Raw genomic sequence first — 25,209 nt, 5'->3', positions numbered from 1 at the left:
TGGCCAAACGTTTGATGCATGGTTGTGCTAAAACCAAAGGGAGGCAGTAATCATTCCATTGTAAATTAGGTAACCAAGCACGATCGGTTCTTATACTTAACTAGAGGTACTAAAAGTTCAGGTATTAGGTAACACTGCTGGATCGAGGAATTTTGTTCCGGGATTTCAAAAGTTTCGTAAAATTTTGTTGACAAAAAATCCAGTAGACATTGATGTAGTTTTGAACCCTCTCCCTCTCTTGATAATGGTAATTTTTTTTAGAAAAAAAGAGAGGGATGAGAGTTTGAACCGAAAATGGAGTGATGAGTTGCTAAATGAAAAGACTTGTACAAAAATGGATGGAAAATCAACTTCTTTGACGGATTTACCTAACGTGAAACCAAAAAGAAACTACAAAGATGAAAAATGCCTCGAAATAAAAATTAGGAGAGTGAAAATCCGAGTAAACTAGTAAAATTCCGCCAAATTAAGCAAATGTCCATTTACCCATTGGGCTTTTTATTGAGCTTAAAATTCGTAGGTGTTCTCACCTTGGACCAAAGCCTTTAACCAAAAAATAAAAATAGGAAAAGCTAAAAAGCCCAGCAATGTTGTTTCCCATTTTTGCCTTGGGAAAGTCTACTGGGGTCTTGGATCTCTGTCCCCCTGACAGAATTGAACTGTTGCAGTTAAAGTCAAAGTCCTGCAGATGCAGCTTCTGAGAACCAATTCGACAACCCCACATCAGAAAACCAAGACTTATCAACTGGGTGTTTTTTTTCTCAAATTTTGCAGGAAAAAGCAGAGTTATCAGCCATGGAAATGGAAGCAGAAGAACCTGAAAAAGAAAGTCTTCACCCTGAGTCTGGGAACCAAAAGCAGAAAATCCCAGTAAAGGGTGTCCGAGATTTGCTATGGACACCCATAAATTGGTTCAGAATGCTGAGCAGCGAGTTGCATTGGAGCTTTGTGGTAGGTGTGGTGATCGTGTACGGAATCAGCCAGGGTCTGAGCATGGGGTTGAGTAGAATTAGCATACAGTATTACTTGAAAGACGAAGAGAAAGTGCAGCCTTCTGAGGCACAAATATACTTTGGGATCATCCAAATTCCATGGATTGTGAAGCCTCTTTGGGGTCTCCTCACTGACACTCTTCCTGTTCTTGGCTACCGCCGAAAACCCTACTTCGTTTTTGCTGGTAAATTATGATACCAACTCATTTTTCTATATAAATGTGTGTTTTGATTTTATATCATTTTAGCTGCTGCTTTTATTTTCTATTGAATTTGGGGTCATATTTTTATGTTATTTAAAGATCATTTTATGTTCTAGCTTACTTGATATGTAAACAACCTAGTTTGGATTGGCATCGTATTCAAATTTATTCGGGGGTAATTTGAGCAATTTAATAAGGACGTTGTGTTGTATGTTGTCACATATAATTTTCTTTTTCAGCTACATCATATGATTTTTGCAGAAACTGCATTGCATGAAATGATGGTAAATAGGAGAGTATCATATTTCAAGTAGAGGATTCATCTGTTCATTTAAATGTGGGCTAACAATAGTTTATTTATGACAAGTAGAAAGCACTTCTAACGGAAGACATGACACAAAACCGAGCGCAGTGGTGTTCTAGGATTCATATAGCCGACCCCACTTAGTGGGATAAAGCTTTGTTGTTGTTGTTGTTGTTGTATATATACATACATGAATTTATTATTCGACATCAATTTTCGTAAAATTGAGAAACTATCAATTTTCGTAAAATTGAGAAACTATCAATTTTCGTAAAATTGGCAATTGTAATCTTTGGCTAAGTTTTGAAGTCCCATATCCCTTTAGTGCCCTGACTTCCATTTGCATAGGTATTTGTAATCAGATGTTGCATTAGTTTGTCTCCAAGAGTTGCCATGTAACTTGGGTTCATGCTTTTCTAATCTAATTTCGAATTTAATCTGTATAAGGCGATTACTATATATCTTTTAGCAGTACGACCTTATTATAAAGAAGAAAATACTACATTACCTGAACGCTGTTCCCTTATTTTTACTTTCCTGTTGGTCTTTCCAGGTTTGCTTGGGGTGACCTCCATGCTTGTGTTATCACTAGACAAGAATTTAAATCTCACAATGTCCTTGCTGGCTCTGATGGCGGGGAGTGCTGGAGTAGCAATTGCCGATGTAACAATTGATGCCTGTGTTACACAGAACAGTATAAGCCATCCATCCCTTGCCGGTGACATGCAAAGCTTGTGTGGACTGAGCTCTTCAGTTGGGGCACTGGTCGGATTTTCACTTAGTGGGTTTCTTGTTCACCTTGTGGGCCCTAAGGTATGCTTTCGCTTATAGTCGTGACATAAACCTTTGGCGTTGTCAATCGTTTGGTATATGTTTATACTGTTAAATTAGACAGAACTTTGATTTGATATCGGATTTTGGCAACCTTTCGATTGAACCATATCGTGTTCGTATAGTTTCATTATCCACTCAGATAATTTATCAGCTTAAATTGCTTTCTGACCGGTAGAAGTTGGCACTTCTATGACAGGGTGTGTTTGGGTTGCTCAGCATCCCTCCAGGGCTGGTCGTTTTGGTTGGGATAATGCATAGAGAATCTCATGTGCGCAACTTTGCTTATAAAGGGGTGAGATTACTTTACTTTTTTATTTACCCATTTTAGCACCTGCTTTCTCTGATGCTCATGCCAATCTCTTAATTTAGGTCAGTGTAAAGTTACTGGATGCTGGTAAGGCTATGTGGACAACATTAAAATGCGGTAGCGTATGGAGGCCTTGTTTATACATGTACTTGTCACTTGCTCTGGCCTTGAATGTTCGTGAAGGAATGTTTTATTGGTACACTGATGCAAAGGAGGGTCCGTCTTTCTCTAAGGTAACCGGAAATGCTTCTATAATTTTAGTGCATTTCTTGTGGCCGGAAGTTGTTTGGTCTGGTGCGCCTAAATCCAAACTCATTGTTTATATGCTTCCTACAGGAGATTGTCGGATCCATATTCTCTATAGGTGCTGTTGGCTCCCTTTTGGGGGTCCTTCTCTACCAGAACTTTTTCAAAAATTACCCTTTCAGGGATGTTCTTTTCTGGACTCAGTTGCTCTATGGTGTTTCAGGGTTGCTAGATTTGGTATTGGTGTTGCGCATAAATTTGAAATTTGGTTTGCCAGATTATTTTTTTGTTGTCATTGATGAAGCCGTTACTATGTTGATTGGGCGTATGAAGTGGATGCCCCTCCTTGTACTTAGTTCCAAACTCTGCCCTGCGGGTATCGAAGGCACTTTCTTTGCGTTACTGATGTCGATTGACCATGTAGGGATGCTCTCATCTACTTGGGCTGGAGGCCTCTTACTCCACATCTTGAATATTACGCGGACACAATTTGAAAATCTTTGGATGGCCATTTTGATCCGGAGTTTGTTGAGAATCTTTCCTATTGCGCTACTTTTCCTAATACCCAGAAGCGATCCCAACTTATCCATTCTTCCATCTGAGATGTTGAGGACCAAAAAAGCCGACGATGTACATGAGTACGAGACACTTGAAATGGCCTCCCTTGTCACTGGCACTTGATCAGAACTAGGGATTTGTTAACTGCAGTGTCGAGGAAGAATCGCTTCTAATGACTGTTGGGAGGTACTGGAGAAACCGTTTTTGGAAATGTCATAGCCACATCCTTGAGAGAAGGCATTTTTCACGTTCTCTAATTACAAAAGACTATTGATCATACTTTTACCATGGTGAAGAACTTGGATTCACATACAGCAATCTTTTTCCGCAACAGGTTCTATTACCGCTCTAGTGTTATGAGAATGCACATGGGACGAGCTTGGTGATTCGAGGTAAGTCATTGTGCAGGTGTTGCATGCATCTAGCTGAAGTAGTTGTCTGGTCTGAGATTCAGAACCAGTAGCACTATAGTCAGATAAAGTGGGAGTGCAAGGATGGACAGCCTGACGATTTTTCTTACTCTCTTCTTGTTAGTGTAAAATTGGCAAATTCCTAGCAAAATGCCTGAGTCTGTAATAGCTTAGATTTGTTACATATTTTCCGTTGTAATTGTTTAAGTCTAAGGATGTCTCTCACACTTTCGATGCAAAGATGATACGTAAACAAGATACTTATCCAGGTACGTTTGCACGCATGCATCCAATTACATTCATATCTCATGTTATTGTATTTGAGATAGGTCTCTTTTTCACTGTGTGTTTTATATCTTTAAGTTGACGTATCCTTTCTAAATTAATTATTAAAACATGCTTTCACAATAATCTAATTGCACGATGGAACTTATCTCATTGCATGTTGTTGGGAGTTATCTGACTACACGGTTTGCATTCTTATCGGTTTAATAGGTGTGGGGCTTTAAGTCCCTATAAGAGTTGTCAGGGACTTTAAGAACGTAAGCCGCATATGTATGAAATAGGGTTTCTTAGTTAAAAACATAAAAAGGCAGTAGCGTTGGTTTTTGGAGCAGAACGAATTGTTTTATTATTACTGCCCCTTGTGGTTTCAACAGCATGAGTTTTTAAAGAGAAAAAATCAGTTTCATGCTGCTTTCATTTAAGTTTTTAATTGAATGTCAATTATGAAAATATGCCTTGTGATTTTTGTAATTGATTGTTTTTTTCAAATAAACACTTCATCATATAAACATTCTGCATGATCGAGTTAGTATCTTGCAAAGTTCGAGAAAAAGTTGATTGACGATCGCGTTAGTATCGTGCCACTTCAACTCGAAGACTGAAGAAGGATCGAGTAGCAAATCGCGAAGACAAAGTTGCCAACTGATATGTGCGTCTAGTTGATGAGTTTTGTAAGTCTTTATGTACTCTTTCTTTCTTAGTGCTTCTTGGCTTGCTAGCCCGAGGATTTTCCCACTGGTGGGTTTTGCCTCGTTAAATCCTACATCATGCGTGTACTCTTTATATTTCTTTTGAATATTTGTGTAGGATTTAGTTTGCATAACTGATTAATTTAATTCATAATTCAAATTAGTTTTAAGTTGGAATTTAGTTATTTCTAGGTTAAATTAGTACTCGTCCTAGGCACTGTTCTAAAAATCTCCGCCTAGCGCCGCCTAGGCCCCAGCCCACCGCCCCGATTAATGCCTAGGCCTCAACCCACCGCCTAGACCGCCTAGGCACCCGCCTAGCCCGCCTAGACTTGCCTAGATTGCAACTCACTTAGACATAAAATACATAACTTTCATTTTGCATTTTTTTTCTTTCAATAAATTGTAAGAGATTTGTTGCATACTTGAATGAACAAACATTATATCCTTATTTCACATGTTTTCATTATGTTCCAACACTTAATGATATATATGCATTCTATTTTGTAGTTTGTGATGAAATTATATATATTTCAAGTAGAAGAAGACATTTATTTACATGAAATATGATAGATTTACTTAAATCCACCTAGTCCGCCTAGGCGCCTGCCTAGGCCCCGCCTAGCCGCCTAGGCGCTAGGCCCCAACCCGCCGCCCGACTAGCGCCTAGCGACTTTTAGAACCTTGGTCCTAGGACTTTCACTTCTCACTGCCGAAGAACAATGGCTTCAACCTCGCTCGTTTTTGTAAGTTCTTATAGTATTCCTACCAATGGTTGGTCCTTTGCAAATGTTGTTGTGTCAACTGAAGTAAACCTTATCCAGTTCTTCAACATAGGTCAATTTTTTTATGTGTATGAAATTTTATACGGTTCTTTCATACAAAGTTCTTTAACATTGTCAAAAACGTATTCAACTATTCTTTCGTGCACTCGTGCGTAACTTGTTGCATCCAAGCATATCATACAGGAAAATAATACACTCTTCAAATCCTTACTGCCTCAGCCATAGGGAATCAATTTATTACACAACGGCACTCAGAAATTGCAAATAGCATGCGTTCATTACTCTATTCTAAACTTGGGAAGGGTTGCTACCACTGTAGCTTTGCAACAGTGCAATTGAGGGGGAATTTGGTTTTAATTACGAAATTACCCTTCTATTATATGAATATGGGCTATGGATGCCTTTGCCGTTTTAGGCTCGTACTAGGCCTGGCCCCTTCAAACGTATTTGATTTCTTTTTTGGTTAATGGTTTCATTAGTGAGGCAAGTTCATTTTCATCAAATAGATAGGGGGTTGAATGCCCTAATATGTAAGCACACTTAGTTGTATGTTAGTGAAATCAAATGTTTTTTTTTAATATTGCTTTAATTTCATTTGAGGAGAGAATAAACAAGGTTTCTTTTCTTATTATTTGTCATACACAAGTACGTAGTATTAAAACTTTTAGTATATTTCTTTATTTACATGATAAATTTCCCAACTCACGCAACGTGCCGGCAGAAATACTTGTACGAGATTGTATGTTGTATATCCAAATAAGAACAAAAATGAATCAAAGAGAAATTTAGAGAGAGAGAGAGAGAGAGAGAGAGAGAATAGAATGTGACCCCGCAAATCTCCATTCATTCAGCGTGAATGAGAGAGAGGATGAAGATTAGTTCGAAACACTTTCAGCCATTTTAAAACAGCATTTAGAATAGCCACTATCCAAGAAGACTGGAGGACTTGGTTTTCGGGATTTATTAGCTTTCCAGCTTGCTTATTTAGCAAAGATTGGGTGGCGCATTCTACTTCAACTTGGTAGCTTATTGGGACAAATTCTTAAAGCTAAGTATTTTCCTGATCGATCGTTTATGGAGGCAAAGGTAGGAAGCCGGTCTTCTGGGGGGTGGAAGGGGATTGTGCAAGGTCGGAAGGTCTTCGAACGAGGATTACGGTGGAGAGTGGGGGATGGGTGGAATATTCGAGTTAAACAGGATCCTCTGATCCCACGGCCTTATACTTTCAGAGTAAGGTCGACTCATTGTGAGATGCCGTTAATGGTAGGGGATTTGATTGTTTCCGAGTTGGGGTCTTGGAACACTACTTTAGTTCGGTTCGGACATGTTTTGAGGAGGAGGAAAGCACCATGATCTTGGGTTTGCCTGTTAGTGTGGCAGGGTGCAAGGATAAAATCATTTGGCATTATTCGACTAATGGTGCCTATTCTGTTCGAACGGGGTATGGTGTGGCTATGGAGATGCAGGCTAATGGGGAGTTGGGGAGGAAGGGTATGGGGGGTTGTAGTAGAAGGGATGAGGGGGATCATTGTTGGAGGGATATATGGGACTTAGCCGTGCCAAACAAGTTAAAACTTTTTGTATGGCGCTGTTGCAATAACTCTTTAGCTGTGAGAGTTAACTTGATTCGTCGCCGAATGCAGGTGGATAGTTTGTGTGTAATGTGTGCTGAGGTGGATGAGACAGAACATCATTTATTTTTTGAGTGTGCATTTGGCCGTGTGTTGTGGTATTGTTGCTCCTTGCAGTTGGATATGGGGTGTTTTGGAGGGCGAGATTTCAGGGATTATTGGAGGGGGCTTTGCATGCGGTTTCGAGAGAATAATCGCTATGAGGAAGTGATGTAGGAGTGTGTTTTTGTGCTTTGGAGAATTTGGAAGTCTAGGAATGACATGGTATTCAATGGAGTTCTTGTTAATCCTATGGATATGGTTCATGTGATCTGGAAGCAAATTTTGGAGTTTCGAGTGGCTCAATGTGTGGAGAGGGGTGATCCTGATGAGTGTAAGATGGGACAACGTGTAACCTTTGCAGGGCAGCCAGTTAGATGGAGAAGGCCGCCGTTTAGGGTACTTAATTGCGATGGGGCTTGGAGTGGGAAATCTGGCAAAAGGAGGCTATGGGTGGGTTGCTGCTGGCAGCGGGAGGAGTGGGAGGACTGCTTTTCAGTACGGCTGCAATGGCAGTGGCTGCTGCCTTGCGCGCTGCAGTAGAGGTTTGCATTGAGTTGGGATGCCAGATGTGGAGATAGAATCTGATTCCATGATGCTTATTATTAATATAAGGATTGTGTAGCTGATGCTACTTTGGAATGCTTTTTGTTTGATATTGGGCTTTTAGTATCTCAATTAGGAATGGTGAGGTTTATGTTTGTGAAACGGGATGGAATTGCCGCTGCTCATTCGATAGCTTCATATGTTGCCTCACATGGAGATGCTTTCCGTTGGAGAGCTTTGGGATCGGAGTCTTTATTTGGTATTTTAGCAAAAGATGTAAATGTTTATGATCATCTTTAATAAAGTTTATCTTTTAACAAAAAAAAAAAAAAAAAGACTTTGAAAAGAAATAACACCGGCGACTTTATATTCGCACCAATGATATATCCACACTAAAAATTAAACCTTATTGGAAAACGTTTAGCACAGAGTCAAATTATGTATGGTTAAAAAATAAATAAAAATATCTCCTTGTCGTTTAAAGAAGGCAAATAACCCATTTTATATAAATTATCCACTTCCAAAAGTAAGAAACGAAAAGAAAGAGAAGGAAAAAGGAAAGTTTGATAAGTAAGTGTTGAGCCTTATCCACAAGAACACGTCGGCAGACTTTCCTCGGTTGAAATTCTTACGTGTTTAGGACGAGAGATTTTTCAGTATGACAGAAATACCTATGTTATGTGTTATTATATAAATGGTAGAATATATATCTTAAAATATTAATAATTTAAAAAATACAATTTTTCTTTATTTACATAAAAACACTTGGTGTAATATCCGGTCACAAGGAAAAAAATTTCGTGCAGGACCTTCCACACAATCATCGCCACCGGCCCAATTACCAGACAAATCACCCCGCACAGCTCAGAACCTTCGGGATGCGGGCCCCCACAATTTTATCCAAACACGCACGTGGGAGCACCTGACTTCGCGACCACCGCAGAAAACGCCAAACTAGATGACCTCTTCTGACGCCGCCGGCCTCCTCCAAGAGCACAGTCACCGCCAAGACCCAAGGTCGTTTACGTAAATCCAGTCGGGTCCATTTATGTCCGCCCACGTGGCGTATCCCTGGGACAATTGCCACGCACGTGACGGCCGTCCAAGGGATCGTACTGTGCGCCTCCCTCTTCCCCTCCTCCGCGTTAAAAAGAAAGGGAGACCGCCACACGGTTTTTGTTTTGTTGACGCGAATTTTAGAAACGTTTCGGGAACGGGAAAATCGCTGAGTTAACTCGCTGTGCAACTGAGTCAGGTTGTTAGGTTGGTGTTTTGAATTCTAGAGCCGATGGTTCAGCTAATGAGTCCGCGAAAGGTGACGGTGAAGTTGGACGTCGATGAGTCGTCCGGCACCCGACTCGGTCCGAGTCACAAACGGCTCAAACTCGACTCGTCTCCGCAGGTATAAGTTCATTTCTTTTCAATTTTGTTTTCGTATTATCTGATTTTCAATTTGCACAAATTGGATTGAATTGATTTGATTTGATTTGATTTCCCTGAATTTTCCTAGCAACCAAACAGATTACTCATTAGGGAGTGATTTTCAGGAAGAGTAGATGTTATTTTTTTCCCATGGTGTTTGATTTTCAATTGGCTTAATTGAATTATTTAAATTTTCTTGTACTTTCTTACCAACCAAACAGATTAGGGAGGCGTTTTCAGAGAGAGGAGATTTTTTTTTTTCAAATTTGATGTGATGTATTGAGTGTAAGCTGATCTTTTTATGATGTTTGTGTCTAAGATGCCGGGCGATGTTGATGCGTCGGTGTACCATCCGCTGGATGAGCCGAGCCCACTCGGTTTGCAGCTCAAAAAAAGTCCATCGTTTTTGGATTTGATCCAGATGAAGCTGTCCCAAGAAAAATCTGCTAAATTGGCAACACTAGGCAAGAGAAGTCACAAGGGAGCTGCTGCTTCCGGTGCGCCGGATAAGCTCAAGGCTATGAACTTTCCGGCTTCCCTTCTAAGGATTGGGACTTGGGAGGTATATAACTCCCATTTGATTGTGAAATCGTAGTTTCCAAGACGAACATGTTTTCTGTATTCGATTTTGTTTAATGTATTGATGGTTGATGTTGGATATTATCGATTTTCTGCTGCAGTATAAGTCGAGATACGAAGGAGATTTGGTGGCGAAATGTTATTTTGCCAAGCATAAACTTGTGTGGGAAGTGCTTGATGGTAGTCTTAAGAACAAGATGGAAATTCAGTGGTCAGATGTTGTGGCTATCAAGGCAAACTACCCGGAGGATGGACCGGGGACTTTGGATGTAGTGGTAATTGTTCACTCTAACCTAATTTTCTTTTTCCCCTTAGAAATTACTCCGTATCGGTTCATAATCTGTCAATATTCTTTCTTGGGGCAGCTTGCTAGACCGCCCCTTTTCTTTAGGGAGACCAATCCGCAGCCTAGGAAACATACCTTGTGGCAGGCAACGTCTGATTTTACTGCTGGACAAGCCACTTTGAACAGGTATATCTAACCTTGTTGTCAGTATAGTCATTAATAGAACATTGAGAAGCTTTAAGAAAGAAGCTACTGAACTATATCGATTGTGTTCCAAATTTGTAATTTGATTTTTCCCTTTTTTTTGTCTTAAGGCGACATTTTTTGCAGTGCCCACAAGGGTTGCTCTTGGGCAAGCATTTCGAAAAGCTTATTCAATGTGATCCTCGTCTCAACTTTTTGAGCCAGCAGCCAGAAATTGTGCTAGAATCTCCATTTTTCGATGCTAGAGTTACCGTAACAGCTGACCTTGATGATGAATATAGACATCGGTTTGGTTCAAAGATTGAAGAGGGGTCTGCTATATCTGGTTTGCAGGAATCAGCATCACCTTCTGGAGCTCATTCGTCGCCTTCTAAGAATGAACAAGATTTTAGTGGTAGAGCTCCTGAAAGTTATTCCCAGGAAATTTCTTCGTCTGCCTCAGGTAAATCAGCAAACCTTAAAAAGAGAGTTAATTGTTATGGTGATAAATAAATAATTAACCATTAGTATTACAAAGTTGCTCAATCACTATGTTTGCTAAAATTTCAATTCTCACTCTCATCTTTCTTGACTTATGATTAAAATTTGTGTGTTTCTAGGTTAAAGATTTTATTCCCATTCATTTGCAGTCCTGTTTATTTCTTGCAGTTAACTATTTTCATTTTTCATCGTATCGTTGAGTAACTTAGAAGCATATACATCTGGTCACTTCTGTCTCTGTATATATGAAATAAATAGCAACAAAATCACTTATTGATCCCTTGCAACAGAAATTATGTTGGCAAAGTATGAGTCAATTAGACAGAGACTGAGAATTATGTTTGGAAATCCCTTCATCAGCATCCCTTTGATTTTGGCTCATAAAAGGGTTGGGTTCGGTTGTTTTTCTGGTACTATCCATTCAAAGGATAAGAGGAGTTACTTTCCTGAATAAGGGATATGAAGATCTGAAAAGAAACAAGTAATGTGTAGAAAAGGGAGAATTTGAAACATGATGTTCCATACGTTCATTTGCAATTGATTTGGTTAATCAATGTAATTTGTACAGAAATACACTAACATGGAACGTACACAGCGTGAAAACCAAAAACGAAAGCTGAAAACTTTTTTAAGTAGGTTTTCTTTAATAGGTTCTCGTATTCATTTTGTGTGAAAACAATTTTAAGTAGGTTTTTTATTTTTTCCTAGCTTTTCGTATTCATTTTGTATGACATTTCATGTGCATTTCTCCCTCATCCCTCCTACCACACTACATCACATTCTTGGTTCATCCATCTTTCCCTCCACATTATTGGTTAATTTCTATTAGTTTAAGTATGCACTTCATACGACATTCACGTTTGTGGTGCAATTTTGTTATGGAAACTACATTGCACAAGTTGTGTGTCTAACCGTCCTTCCATATACAGTGATGGACACTGCCGGAACCTCAAAGATGCTCAGCAAGTTCAATCAAATCAAAGTTCCTGGACTTACTTTGTCAATGTCAGTGAGCGACTTCGTAAGCCACATTGGAAATTGCATTTCTGGCAAGGAACAACCTAGCTCAGACATGTTGGAGGAAATTACTCAGTACCTGTTCAGTGATTCCCAACTCCCATTACCGTCTGATGAGCAGTCCCTCATGTCAAGAGTCAATTCCCTTTATTGCCTCTTGCAGAAGGATCCTTCTGCAGATCTAAACTTGCAGGCCAGAAGTGATGACTGGTCGAATGGAAGCAATGATCGAAAAGCAGCGGAAACTAACTCTGCTTCTGCATCAGCTTATGAGAGCAAACCTGTAGAAGGTTTTCCTGCACCGAAGGGTGAGCCCAAGGATTCTGATGGCAAGCAGGAACCGACCATGCCGAGAAGGGATTCATTCGGGGAGCTGCTTCTTAATCTTCCTAGGATAGCAAGCCTTCCTCATTTTCTGTTTAACTTGTCGTAAGTTTATGATGTAATTAGGCTAGGGAGTAGCCATTTACCATCCCGGAATAGTCTTTGTACAAAAGTATAGAAATCTAAATGGCGGTTCTCGAGTCTCTGAATACAACAGGTGCAGGTTGTTAATAAAACGTGTACAACTTGGGGATTCAGAAATGTACGTCGGTGAAGAATCCCGACGTGTTTATAACGCCGACCTCGTTCTCGCTAGAATCTTACCGTCCGTCGTGTGTCCTGCCCTGTCTTACCTTTGTATGCTATGAACTTTTCTTCCACGGCCATGTAAGTTTTGTAATACACTCTGTTAAGTCTGCCCTTCTGTGATATCTTGCGGCACGCCTTCTTTCTTGATAAACTGATCTCGTTTACCTGGCCGCCTCCGGGACTGCAACTATCAATGCGTTTATTTCCGAGCGCAAATGAAAGTTATCAGAAAGACGGGTCAAATGCTCACTTCTAACCAAGGTATAAAATATTGATGGTTCAAAAACACGGAAATTTCGATGGAAATAGCGGGATATTATCGATATCGATAAAAATTGAATAAAAACCACGAAAATTGTAAGAAAAACTTGGAAATTTATATTGAAACTTTGCAGGATATTTATTTAGTCAATTATTTATTAGTTTATCACAAAAAAATTGGAAGGAAATGCATTGCATGATGAATTTAACTGATTTAAGTTGATTATATAGCGAGCTAGCAAACATTGTGAGTAAAAAATATGTAGTAATTAATGAAAGAAGTTTAAACACACCATAATCATTTATATATAATGAATTTGTACAATATTTTACACTTTATACATTGTATAGTAAGATACATGAGTGACTTAGTATCACATAGAGTTACTACCAAGGTCTAAAATATCGATGATATCGGAAATATCGGTAGTTCAAAAACACGGAAATTTCAATGGAAATATCGGGATAATATCGATATTTTAGACCTTGCTTCTAACAACATTATATTGTTCCCAACTTAGGAATTACCACCTACACAATCAGTTAAGTGTGAAGTTTTATCCTAAAAGATCCCGGTATTAGTTAGAGTAGGGTTGAGATATTTAAACTCTTATTTTCTCTAAGATACGATCGATGTGTGATATTTCATCAAATTGTATCATGAAAGATGCTTATTATCCACTACTTTCTGTCAATTTTGTTTCTTGTGGGTGAGGCATTCATTTGACGGACAAACTATCCAAGGTAAATACAGCTTGGACATATACTTTGATATATGACTTCTGCGTGACTCTTCACAACTTAGTAACAAGCATGTGCAGAGGTCATTAGCACCGGCACTATTGTATCTGTGTATGTGTATACTTTCTCCAACCAAATGTACAAAAAGAATAAGAAAACAAATAACAAATTACAAACAATATCTATGGCTCGTCGGGGCCTCCATCATCCACGGTGTCGTCTTGCAGCATGTTCATGAGCATGGTAACCTGGTCTTGCAGCATTGCGTTCTCTCTCTCCACGTCTGAACGCTTGCTTCGCTCTTGGAGGAGTTGGAGTTGCAGGTGCTCTAGGCATCTGGCGTCCTCTTCCAACTGCTCATTTAGCCCGTCAATCTCCCTATCCTGAAAAGATAACAAATAATAGCGGTTCAATATATTGCAGAGCAATTCCTTTGGTTGGAGATGATGTGACCTGTTTGGAAATGACACCTTTCTGTTCATTTCTTGAACGGCAATCCTCCGCATCTTTTCAACAACATCGACATTGACTAGCTTCCTCTTTTTCCCAATCAACCACCCTTTAGGATAGGTTGCGGCATCAAAGTCCGGCGGAGGAAGTAAGGATTCAGCTGAGGGTCGCTTCCCATTGATATTTGTTATAGGTTCCAAGGGTTCAAAAAGGGCCTTTCGACGTTCAGAGAGCTCAGGAGCAGCAGTTACGTCCTGCATCTCCTCTTCAGTGATGGGCACTTCCTGTTTGTCGGGACTATTATTAGCAGTGTCTCCTGTTACCTTGTCTATATTCCTCCCGCTAGCTGTGGGAAACAAGTTCACTTTCTAGTGCTATTGAATTTAGAGATGCAGATCAAAAGCTCAAACCAGAATGGATGGTTGGCCCTATTTGCTATATATTTGTGTACTATGTAGTGAACATGCAGGATGATAGTATGCACTAATTGATATGTGGAAAACAATACGGGCAGGAATTTCACTACACCAACTTGAGGAAGAACAGAGTACCAAGAACACCGTGAACAAGTGCATGATCAGGTGCATAGAAAAGATGATCGAGACTGGCGATCCTTGTACATAACATGTTCCTCGGATTAGATACACGGATGAAATCCGACACTTGGGGATATTCTTAACGAATGAACTACCTAAACCAGTCAATAGACGGATGAAATCCGAAACTTAGGGTGGTATGTATCAAGGTATTTGGAGCTGTCGACTCAACTTCCAGATGAACATCTATGGAAAGGATCAGACAGTACAATATGATCACCAAATAGGGTAACTAGCACTAAGGTTTAGATAAGAGATTTGTACTTATTTAGGTAATATCTAACTTGTGTGTAATAGAATTATTATAGTATTCAAAGCTGTCCAAACGGTAAGACAAGAAAATTGAAATACTTTTATGTTCTAACATTGAACTCGAGTCTGTTTGGAAGTGTTTCTAAAATGACTGAAAACGCTTTTGATGAAACTGATTTTAGGTTCTAAAAGCACTTTAAGTGATTTTTGAAAGAACAACCTGATATGTACTTCTTGCAAAAAACACTTTAAGTGCTTTTCTAGGATCCACTTAAATTTTTACTAAGGATTTGTTTAAAAAATATTTTCACCAAAAGCGTTCTCAGTCATTTTAAAAGCAATTTCCATACGAACCCCTAATCTATAGTAGATTTTTGGGAGATTCGTATTTGGGTGCAGAGTGGGGAGCAAGCTACTTTTAGCGAACGTGGCTATGGCTAAATACTCTGGTTTTTATTGTTTTTTTATCTTTGAATTACGATATTCAATTCATTGACAAATGACGAAAATAGGAATATTTTATTAAAATTAAACAAAATCACCTCTAACACATTTAAAATGAACTCACTCTTATTAAAGAATGAAATATGTAGTAAAAGGAAAAATCAAAGGACGAAAAGAAAGTATCGTGGTCATTTGAATAATACAAGAAACAACCACGTCATATAATTTACAGAGTACCATATAAATTGATAGTCTCCTAGCATTTACTCTCTTTTTTTATTTTTCATTTTTTTGCGAGTATAGTAGCGCATGATTTTCCTTTGAAGACGTGAAAGATTACAGGCCAAAAATGAAAAGAAAATGAAATGTAAATTGCAATTAAATGCACCTAATAATAATTAGAGAGGGTGTGAGAGACCAATTTTTACGCAAACCAGCTAGCCCCATTTTGAAGTAGCGTATGAGCAAAGTCAGCAACCCTTCAACAACAGCTTTAGCTCTCTCTCTCTCTCTCTTCTGACCAAATTAAAGACTGTTTTGTTTTTAATCTTAGTACTGTTTTGTTTTTAATCTTAGTAATCATAATCACGCAATAAATTAAAAACACGATAAAATGAAATGAGTGATAGATGCAAGAATTAATTCAGCTTCTGTGACGGTGCGGCTTCAATTCGTGGTGATAATTATGCTTTAGGGTTATGGATTACTAAGATTTGTGATGGGAGGTATACATATGTATGCATATCTTAAAAATTCTTCATGTATTAGTAATTAATTAAAAAAAAAAGCCCGATTGGAGAAACAGAGAAAGATGTAAATATGGCAACCCTAGTAGATGAAACGAAGGAAAGAAGAGGTAGGGTAAGTACCTGATGATATTAGTGATCTCTTTCTGGGTTTCCAGTCAATCCTTGTGGAAGAGACGACTGCAAATCCTTCCAAACCCCCATCACCACCCTTCTTCCCCCCATCAACATCTCTACTAATATTAATATTCTCCCTCTCCATCAAAACACAAACTATTCAGGAGAGAGAGGGAGAGAGAGAGAGAGAGAGAGAGGGAGAGAGAGAGAGAGAGAGAGAGAGAGGGAGTTGTTCTCGTTCTTGTTGGTTTGGTATTTTATTTGAGCAGTTTTCTTGTTTGATTCCTCACCTAGAAAAATGAGGAGATAATTGTTTTGTTGGGTCGATGAACACGATATGGACCGGGACCATTTCCATCCCATGTCCATGTCGTATTTTTGACGGTTCAGATTTGGCATTTGGTAACAGTTGACCCTTGTATCTGCCATTGCCACTCGGTGTCTGGGTCCCCCCCTCTCATTTTCCTGCATGCTTTCTAATCGTATTAAACACGTTTAGTCGAAGTAGATTTATATGAATTATGGCTTTTACGGTAGTCTAAAGTTAATATTCAATACCATGTGTACGAATATTTTTTATTTTTATTTTTAAAATAAGAAGGAGAGACGGAGAGAGAGAATGTGTGTGGCTTAACATCATTTGTAGTGAAACTTCAATAAAAAAAAAAATTAGATTTGTAAAATTACATTGAAGCCCATTATCTTTCTTTTTTTATATGATAGAAGACTAAATAATTTTTTCATCATCTTTTGATTGATGAAGATAATTATATTAATAGGTACTTTAGATAATACTTAATACTACGTAAAATCGAAATGAAAAATGAAACACTGTCCAATATTTCTCACTTTATTATTATTATTATTATCTCTATATATAAAGCCATTACTATATTATATGAGGGGAGGGGTGTTAATCTGGTTTTCCTGTTTTTTTTTTGTTTTTTTTTATTTTTTATTTGCCTTGTCTGTTTAAATGACAAATAATAGTATTTTTTTCATAGCTTGTTCACTATTGGAAGAGCATATCCTTGCGGTGCATCAGCATCTGTTTTTCTATATTGTTAAATGTTCGGGGAGGGGGATAAGTATTATTGTTTTTCGTCATTTCAGTAAAGAATATCTGCACATGAGCAATTTTCTTCAAGTATCTATATTTGCAATATGAGAGACTCCTTTATGCTTCTTACGTGTAAGAAATCATTTCTCTTTGTACGACGACGTGATATTAGTTTGCCTCTATTGGTGAAACCCTCACCAATAGACCCCCAAAACCGACCAGTGCAGGTGGGCCTCTTGGGCTTTCTTACTTTGGTTGTCATGGACAACTTGAGTTACAAGCCTAATGGCCTAATGAATCTAGGAATCCAAAACTCACTTTAAGGCCTAATACGTCGTCTCATGTGCATATAATAACTTAACCTACTCAATTAACTAATTTAATTGATCTCATCTTTACAAGGTTTGAAGACATACATCATGTGCCTGTTAATAATCAACGCCATCATGGCTGCCCCGGCATCGTCCCACGCAGAAAGAAAGAGCACAGAGCCTCGGCCGGACCTGTAGGTCCGCTAACGTAAAGCGAGAAGTTGAGCCTGAACCGAGCATAGCTCATATCCTTGATGTGAACAAAGCTAAATTGTGACATGAAGATGATAAGAGGTAGAACTCAAGGGCCGGAAATTGAGCTGATATAATTCAAAAGTACACATCATACTAACGAAAGGGTTACTCGCCTATACAATTCTTAATGAGCTATATATACTTATGCACCAAATCACCTTATGAGCCTTAATGAAAAGATAAAGCAGGTCTGAAATTGTCACAACCAATCTTTCCCCTACTTCCGACTGATTCGAACAAAATTTAGAAGAGGAATTTCTCATGACTAGTGCCACAAGGCATGGAGGATTCAACATGTTATGAACCAAGACTCGCATCAACACTCTCCCAGGGCACGAGTCAACTCTCACCAACTGCACAAGGAATCAACTGTCACCGATGGCACAAGGAATGCACGGAGGACTTTTAGCTTGGTCTTCAGGGGTGATGAGCTGCAAGCAGTGGTCATGAAATGTGTGGCCACACGGTAGAACAGCAACAACTGGTTGAATAGTTGGTATGGAAACAGGGCCTTCAGGTGTGAAGGAAAGATCCCTCTTGCATATCAAACACTTGTGCCCACTTGGTTGAGTTTGACCAAAACCTGCAAAAGAAAAACAATTCCTACTATCATCACATGTATTTCGGTACTATACATGCTACCAACCATCAAAATCACTACAGTACCATATATATTATGTATCAGATCATTTAAAAAAATAACAGATTTAGTAGTATCTATGTCTCAGGTATGCCTAGACTTCCAAACTTTAACTGTGTTGCAGTATTCAATTATTTCAGAACCTATCAGAAGCAGTTGTATAAACTGTAAAAGAAGGCCTCAAGTATGCTCATCCGAACACAACCTGGGAAAACCATGACTAGCAGGTCTTTTACTCATGTTGCCAGAGAATGATCCTACAATCTAAACTTAACTGGAGAAGTGTAAGCACGCATTAGGTCATGTGGCATAGCAGGTCTTTTACTCATGTTGCATTAAATGTGCTCTAATGGGTTGAGAGAAAACCATGACTAGAAATAGCATGACATGTCAAATTGTTTGTACTCGCATAATCCACAATTGTATCATTTCAAACAACTTTGTTGAAAATTTTAAAATATCAATGTATGGTTAGAAATAAAGACGTAATGAAGAAAAAATTGTTAATGTGACACAAGAATGAAGCTAACCTTTCCATTTTATATGTACAGCTGAAGCAGTCCGGGATTGTGGTGGGAGAGGGGGTGCAGCAGTCTGGGGTTGGCGTGGGGAAGGTGGACCAGTCTGGCGTTTGGGTAGGAGAGGGGGAGCAATCTGGGGTGGTGGAAGGGGAGGTTGAGCAGTCTGGGGAGAGAGTGATGAAGCAGACTGAGATTTTGGTGGGAGTGGTGAAGCATTCTGAGATATCTGTGGGACTGGTGGAGCAGCCCAAGGTTGGGATGGGAGTGGGGGTACAATTCGGACCTGGGGTCGGAGAGAGGGAGCATTCCAGGACTGGGTCGGGTGTGATGCGAGTCGAGGAGCAATTTGGGGTAGAGGTAGGAAAGATGGAGCATTCTGGGATAGGGCCGGGTGCGATGTAGTAGTTTTGGCTTTGGGTCTGAGACATGGAGCAGTCAAGGATAGAGGCGGATGCGATTTAGTAGTTTTCACTCGGGATGGCAGAGAGGAAGCAATCTGGGATAAGGCTGGGAGTACTGCAGTACGTCTGACTGGGGTTGGGAGGGCAAACGTAGTCTGTGACAGGGGTGGAAATAATGGAGTACTTCTTCCTTGGGCTGGGAGAGTGTGAGAAATCTGCAATAGGGGTGAGAGTGATGTAGTACTTTTCGCTTCCCATGGGAGGGATGGAGCTGTAGGATCTGGGACTGTGAAAGAAGAGGCCTTGGATGAATTTGGGACGGTTGAAACATTTAGGGACAACATTGGAGCAGATGGATCGACAGAAGATTGAGCTCTTCTTCTCTTTAACAGTTGAGCTCTGGCAGTCACTGCTTGCGGTTGTTCAGCAACCCTCTTAAGATGTGTTCCAACAAAAGCACTAGAACCTTGTGCAGTTCTATTACATTTGGTAACTAAAAACTCTTCACCTAAAATAGTGCAAGTTATCAAAATAACAGCATATGCAGAGGTACATTCAAGCATGATCAAGACTTAAGAGTTTCAATCGTAATGTACCAGTCATCATGGATCTAGAAAGGTTTGTAGATGGCTGAACAGCACCGACGACATGAGGTTGACAATAATTACCTGAAAAGTATCCATCAAATGCATTACCAAGTTTTTTTATCACTCTATAAGATTGCTTTCTTTGCAAACAAGTGCCAGCCAGTGGTGTGTCATGGGATAATACGAGTTCTGCATCAATATTGGAATTCAAAAAACAAGTCCTATTCATGATACATATCAGTCAATGCTATATAACTTCACTCTAGCACAATTATCATTTTACCCATCTTCCTCAATCTTTGGTCCCTTTCTATCAATCAGCTATAAATCAAAACATGTAAGAATACGTGCACTGACAGTGTTCCACACTTGAATACAACATTTGCCGAGCTAATTCTACTGTCAACCTATTTCTGGTTTATTTTTTCATACAAATACAAAAACCACAGGATAGTATTTGTTAAAAAAAAAGCACAAAAAGACCACAAGAGTTACTATGTTAAGGATGAAATGGTTGCATGAATACAACATTGTGAGTTATATAAGTAAGATGGACTTACTAGGTAGCTGGCTAAACCTGAATTTCCCAGGAACATCGCCTCTTTCAGCAACTTCTACAGCAATAACCTCATTAGTTGCGAAAGGCTTCCCTAAAGAGAGTTGCAGAGTCAGTCACCGGGAAAGCTACATAAAATGGAACTTTTAGCAAGTCACTACTTTACATAAACAAATAAAAGTTAAGGTAGCAACAGAAGATCGGTTTGTTGCATACAATTTCTTAATACCACTTATCACCCAAGTTGGCCTGCTTAAAACTATAAACACGGATCTGAGTGACTTATTAGTGTGCAAGGCAAACCTGAAGCTGAACCAACCATGCAAAAGAACTTTGGTCAAGGCTACCCAAATAGACATGATATGTCAAGCATATTGAGCACTTATGTTAATCCCAGTAGTAGTACTCAGAAGTCTATATATTTGACTATTTTGTTGTTCTCACCATGGGGTTCCTTCTGCAATATTTGAAAACCAATGAAGTTGCTCTGTGGTTACCCAATATGTGAGAACAGTCCAAAGAGTAAGTACAACTCAGTTCTTCAAATCAATCAAAACAGTAACGGCGAATCAAGTTAGCTTGTTACATACTTGATTCTAGTCAATTTTTTAGTGATATTTGGATGAGAGAAAATTTTATAACCAAACTGTCATCTCATAAGCCAATAATTCCTATAATGTGTTCCTCAGGGACAATGACTATTGACGAGTCACACCTCACAAGTATTATGTTTAATACCTAGTGGTTTCAATGTCGCATAAGCGACCATAAATTAGTTACCTGCACACTCGGGTGTACTAAATTTGATTAAATATAAAAAGCTCAAATCTTCAATAAGATTACAGAATCACAATGAAAATAGTTGAGAGAATATAACATACTTTTAAGTAGAAGTCCAGCTTCAATGAGGTTACAGCATCGGAAAGAAAAAGGTTGAAAGAGTTTAACTAAGTAAAAACATAAAAACTATAAAAAAAAAAAAGCCCTGAAGTCCGTACTGACCAAGTGTATATGACCTCAACGGATAGGGACCCAAACAGATGGTACACTTGTTCGCTGATCTTACTTATACTTGTGTGGCATCCATCCTACTAACCCCTGAAACTACAGCTCCAATAAAGAAGAGAGATTCTCTCCCTTCACGGGGATTAGGACACCTAAACAATTAACACTCCAGCTGACCAAACATGACCATTAGATGAAACTCCACTACATAAAGCCAGACTCTAGATTTGGTGGCGGGAAAATAATCAAGAAATTCGTCCAAGGCACTCTAACGGCCAAAAGACCCCTCGTGACACTAAGCATCCAAGAGGGGTCATCCTTGCAAAATAAAAAACCATATTCAAGTTCATGACGGAAGTAAAATAAGAAAACCTGTTAGACCCCCCAAAATATTAACCCTATTTTGATTACTATCACTAACTTAATTCAAAGCTTCCATGGTACACCACAGTAGTGGTCCAAGATCTCACAACTATTTGCCTTGGCCATTATCAAACATCAAAAGTATCTATGTACAGAATATAACAGTCCAGAAGTGAAACTAAACATGCAACCAAAAATTTCCATTATGTAATACACCAATAAAAAGGAGAGCATGGTGGAAGCATTCCAGACTCACCAAACTGATCGTGCAGGGAAGTGCTTGTTGTGGCACCAATAGGAGGAAAAACCATGCCAGGATCAGCAATGAGGTTTCTAGAAGTTTCAAATGCAGGTGGACAAGTACTTGTACTCGAAAAAGAAAATGATGGCAAACCATATGCTCTGCTCTCTCCAGAATCAGGGAGCCCGGAGCTGCTACCAACAGGAATTAAAGATACATCTGGGTAACCCTGAAAACAGTTACTAGGATCAATATATGCAGATCTTGTATCCCAGTTCCCTTCAACTCCAAGAGCAACATTCCTGTTTCCCGGCATAACAAAATGATGTTGGCTGTCATCTTGTGGCATCTGTGAAAAATAAGGTGGATTCAGAATGAACCTAGGACTAGAACTAGCATCATACATACTGTTATATTTTTATTAGAAAAAGTTCAGCTACCAACGTTGTTTGTCAGCCCGTTGAATCCACCGGCAGTGTTCTGATGACAAGGCAAACCACCAGCTACATCAGAGGGATTGAAGAAATTTCTTTCTTCTTTTCGACTATAGAAAGTATTTGGTTGAGGAAGGGCATCCCTTCCAAAATTATTAGCAACATTTGTTTCTGATCTATTAGATTTAGATAAATCCTCAGTCTTCCGCTCAAACCCCAGGGTTAGGAAACTCACATCAAGGTTTTCTGGGCAATCCTCTTGAACTTCGGTTGTCATGAAATTGTTATTTTTTGCCATGCCTAAGCCATCTATGGTATGGCCTGCCACAGGGGTGCTAACTCCATCGCTTATGAAATTTCTAAATAGCTGAGGCCTGCCTATATTTCTATTTAGTTCTTCATTCTGATGTATACCATATAAGGCTGCAGCAAAGTTTCCATTAGCAGTTACTAATTTCCTGTCAACAGGAGGTTTAACGTCCGCATCAAACATAGCACTGACCACTTTAGCAGGAGGCATTGAATAATCAAGAGGACGATGAGTTTGCTTCACATCCAAACCGATAAAATTTGAATCTGACCTATGTTGGACCGGTTTTCTACCCTTCCCATATACAGAATCATAGTCAAACATTGGATCCTGAGGGTTGCTGAATGGTAGAGTGAGATCAGTCATCCAATTAATATCAGTCAGCGGCATTTCCATGGCATAAGGGTTATTCGTTCCATCAATGTCTTCAAAAGGAAAAAGTGAAAACGGCATCGTCATACTTGGAATGGTTATATCATCAGCTCCAGCAGCACTACTATTACTAAGGTTCCCCACGAAGTTAGACACATCATTAGGTTCATTACTTTGAACCGAGATTTCACTTTCTTTGATCCTTTGTAATGGTGAAGTAGAGCCAAGGGGCTCTCGTTCATGTTTCAACTTATCATTTGCCATCTGAATAAAATAAAGTCAGAAGAAACTCCAAAACAAGCCTTTTTTAACATAGTAGAATTAATTTATATACTTTTAGTGATTTTAAACTTGGCTTCCCAACCTTGAAGAAAATAAAAATTGAGGAGCTCGCAATTTTTCAAAAATTATAGACATTGATAAGCCATAAACCCATAAAGCTCACACAACAGAGGGTCTTCTCAGGTAGAAATGATCAAGGAATGCCAAAATAAGCAATTAACAGAGAATTTATAAAAGATTAAGCATTTCACTAAGAAAAAACGAAACACTGCTAAACAACGAATTAAATATACACAATTTTTTATTAGAAGGGCTAAATTACAGAGTCCCAAACAAGTGATAGTATGAAGCTCATTAACCCAACTGAAGCTCTTAAATCACAAACAACCAACGTTATATCTACCCACCAAAAGTATAAACTAAATATCTGATAAGCTGCCTTCAACTAGTACATTATACGGATATTAGCCAACCACACTCAAATTCAAAACTCAAAAACCCCAAAACTCATAAACACATACGATTCACAAAACAAAATCAACGAAAACCGAAGAAAGGGAGAGTTAATGAGTTGTCTATCCTTAGTAGTGTTGGGGTTTTCCTAATTCTTCAACTACAATTTGTACCTAATGTTGGTTTTGTATCCTTAAAACGTAATTTACGTCAACCAAAAAAATTCAAGTAAATAGTGGGCAGCAGCTTCTACAAAGTAAAATGTGGACAATGAATATAACTCATTAAAAATACCATATCATAAATCATAATAAAACCCAATGCAGAGTTTCAATACCTCAACAGAACCTGGAATTTTAGAGCGAAATCTCGACCAACCCCGAAAACCAAACACAGGAAAATTCACACCACAAATCCCAAAAGATCCGAACAAACAACAATCTAATTAGTTTGAAAAATTGGACAAACCAACATATCAAAATTAGTCGCCAGTATCCATGGAGGAGGGGACGAGCTAGATTCAACCCACATTAATGGCCACGCTACTTTGTAGGACAGCAAAAACATCCAGATTGCAGCACAACATCAACAAGGTTAAAATCAATTAAATTCACCGATAATTAAATCTTATCAAACTGAAAAACAAAAATCGAAACCAAAAATCTTGATTCATACATTCAATCTTTAGGGTAAAGAACTGGAAGCGATGCTTACCACCGTTCACTGATCCGTGCCCAGAGGGAGGGAGAGAGATTAGGAGGGGATCGTTCTTCTTTCCGGTCTCTTTCTTTTTTCTCTCTTTTCTTTTCCTCCAAGAGAGAGAAGGGAAGGGTTTTGGGTTTGGCGCTGTTTGGGAGATTTTAAAGGATTCGGTGCGGGGTCCACATGGCACTGACAACACGCCACGTGGCGGACGGAGAGGTTCGGATTTGCTTTGGTGGCAGTGTTCGCTGCAACAGTACTGATGAGGTGAACTCTCTGAAGAGCCAATAGAAGGAAGGCACGTCAGTAAAATGTGAGTGGCACATTCGTTATTAAGTGAACCTTTTGAGGGCGTTTTATGATTAACTGAAATAAGACGCCCCTGCGGGTTCTGATATGGCGTTTTTGAAACGCGGATGGGTGTTATCTTGGGAATTCTTAAATTATTTTTGTTCATTATAAGTTGTGAAGTCAGAAATTATTGTAAATTTTTTATATAAAATTGAATATAAATCGTACTTGACGAAAACTGACCACACGATGCACGATGAAAGAATGTAATTGAAAAATCTCCGAAATTCTCACAAAGAGGATCCAGCGATGATCCTCTCTCTAGTCAACCGTGTAAAATATGATAAAAACTTATTGTGAATAGAAGA

The 25,209-nt window shown here is 39.0% G+C and overlaps 4 protein-coding genes across 4 annotated transcripts; 2 read left to right on the top strand and 2 right to left on the bottom strand.

The window, feature by feature from the left end:
- Positions 1–586: 586 nt before the first annotated feature.
- On the top strand, positions 587–4,195 carry LOC103405595 (probable folate-biopterin transporter 3). The gene is made up of 5 exons (XM_008344606.4): positions 587–1,177; positions 2,053–2,312; positions 2,530–2,625; positions 2,703–2,873; positions 2,977–4,195. The coding sequence occupies exons 1-5, from the start codon at positions 796–798 to the stop codon at positions 3,565–3,567; spliced, it is 1,500 nt and encodes a 499-aa protein (XP_008342828.3). The 5' UTR covers positions 587–795; the 3' UTR covers positions 3,568–4,195.
- Positions 4,196–8,798: 4,603 nt separating this feature from the next.
- LOC103405596 (uncharacterized) lies at positions 8,799–12,402 on the top strand. Its single transcript, XM_008344607.4, has 6 exons — positions 8,799–9,231; positions 9,571–9,813; positions 9,932–10,105; positions 10,196–10,302; positions 10,431–10,762; positions 11,730–12,402. Exons 1-6 carry the CDS (start codon positions 9,118–9,120, stop codon positions 12,248–12,250), a joined length of 1,491 nt encoding a protein of 496 aa, XP_008342829.3. The 5' UTR covers positions 8,799–9,117; the 3' UTR covers positions 12,251–12,402.
- A 1,031-nt stretch (positions 12,403–13,433) lies between these two features.
- On the bottom strand, positions 13,434–16,402 carry LOC103426115 (protein HEADING DATE REPRESSOR 1-like). Its single transcript, XM_008364204.4, has 3 exons — positions 16,064–16,402; positions 13,923–14,248; positions 13,434–13,835 (listed from the first exon to the last, which is right to left on the bottom strand). The coding sequence occupies exons 1-3, from the start codon at positions 16,200–16,202 to the stop codon at positions 13,635–13,637; spliced, it is 666 nt and encodes a 221-aa protein (XP_008362426.1). The 5' UTR covers positions 16,203–16,402; the 3' UTR covers positions 13,434–13,634.
- Positions 16,403–17,723: 1,321 nt separating this feature from the next.
- Positions 17,724–24,681, bottom strand: LOC103426116 (uncharacterized). The gene is made up of 7 exons (XM_008364205.3): positions 24,563–24,681; positions 22,442–23,377; positions 22,013–22,346; positions 20,393–20,482; positions 19,842–19,913; positions 18,854–19,753; positions 17,724–18,266 (listed from the first exon to the last, which is right to left on the bottom strand). Exons 2-7 carry the CDS (start codon positions 23,375–23,377, stop codon positions 18,049–18,051), a joined length of 2,550 nt encoding a protein of 849 aa, XP_008362427.3. The 5' UTR covers positions 24,563–24,681; the 3' UTR covers positions 17,724–18,048.
- Positions 24,682–25,209: the final 528 nt, after the last annotated feature.

This window comes from Malus domestica, chromosome 17 (assembly GCF_042453785.1).
Source record: "Malus domestica chromosome 17, GDT2T_hap1".
NCBI lineage: Eukaryota > Viridiplantae > Streptophyta > Magnoliopsida > Rosales > Rosaceae > Malus > Malus domestica.
The sequence above is the reverse complement of the archived record's forward strand: the minus strand, read 5'-3'. Positions and strand labels throughout refer to the sequence as shown.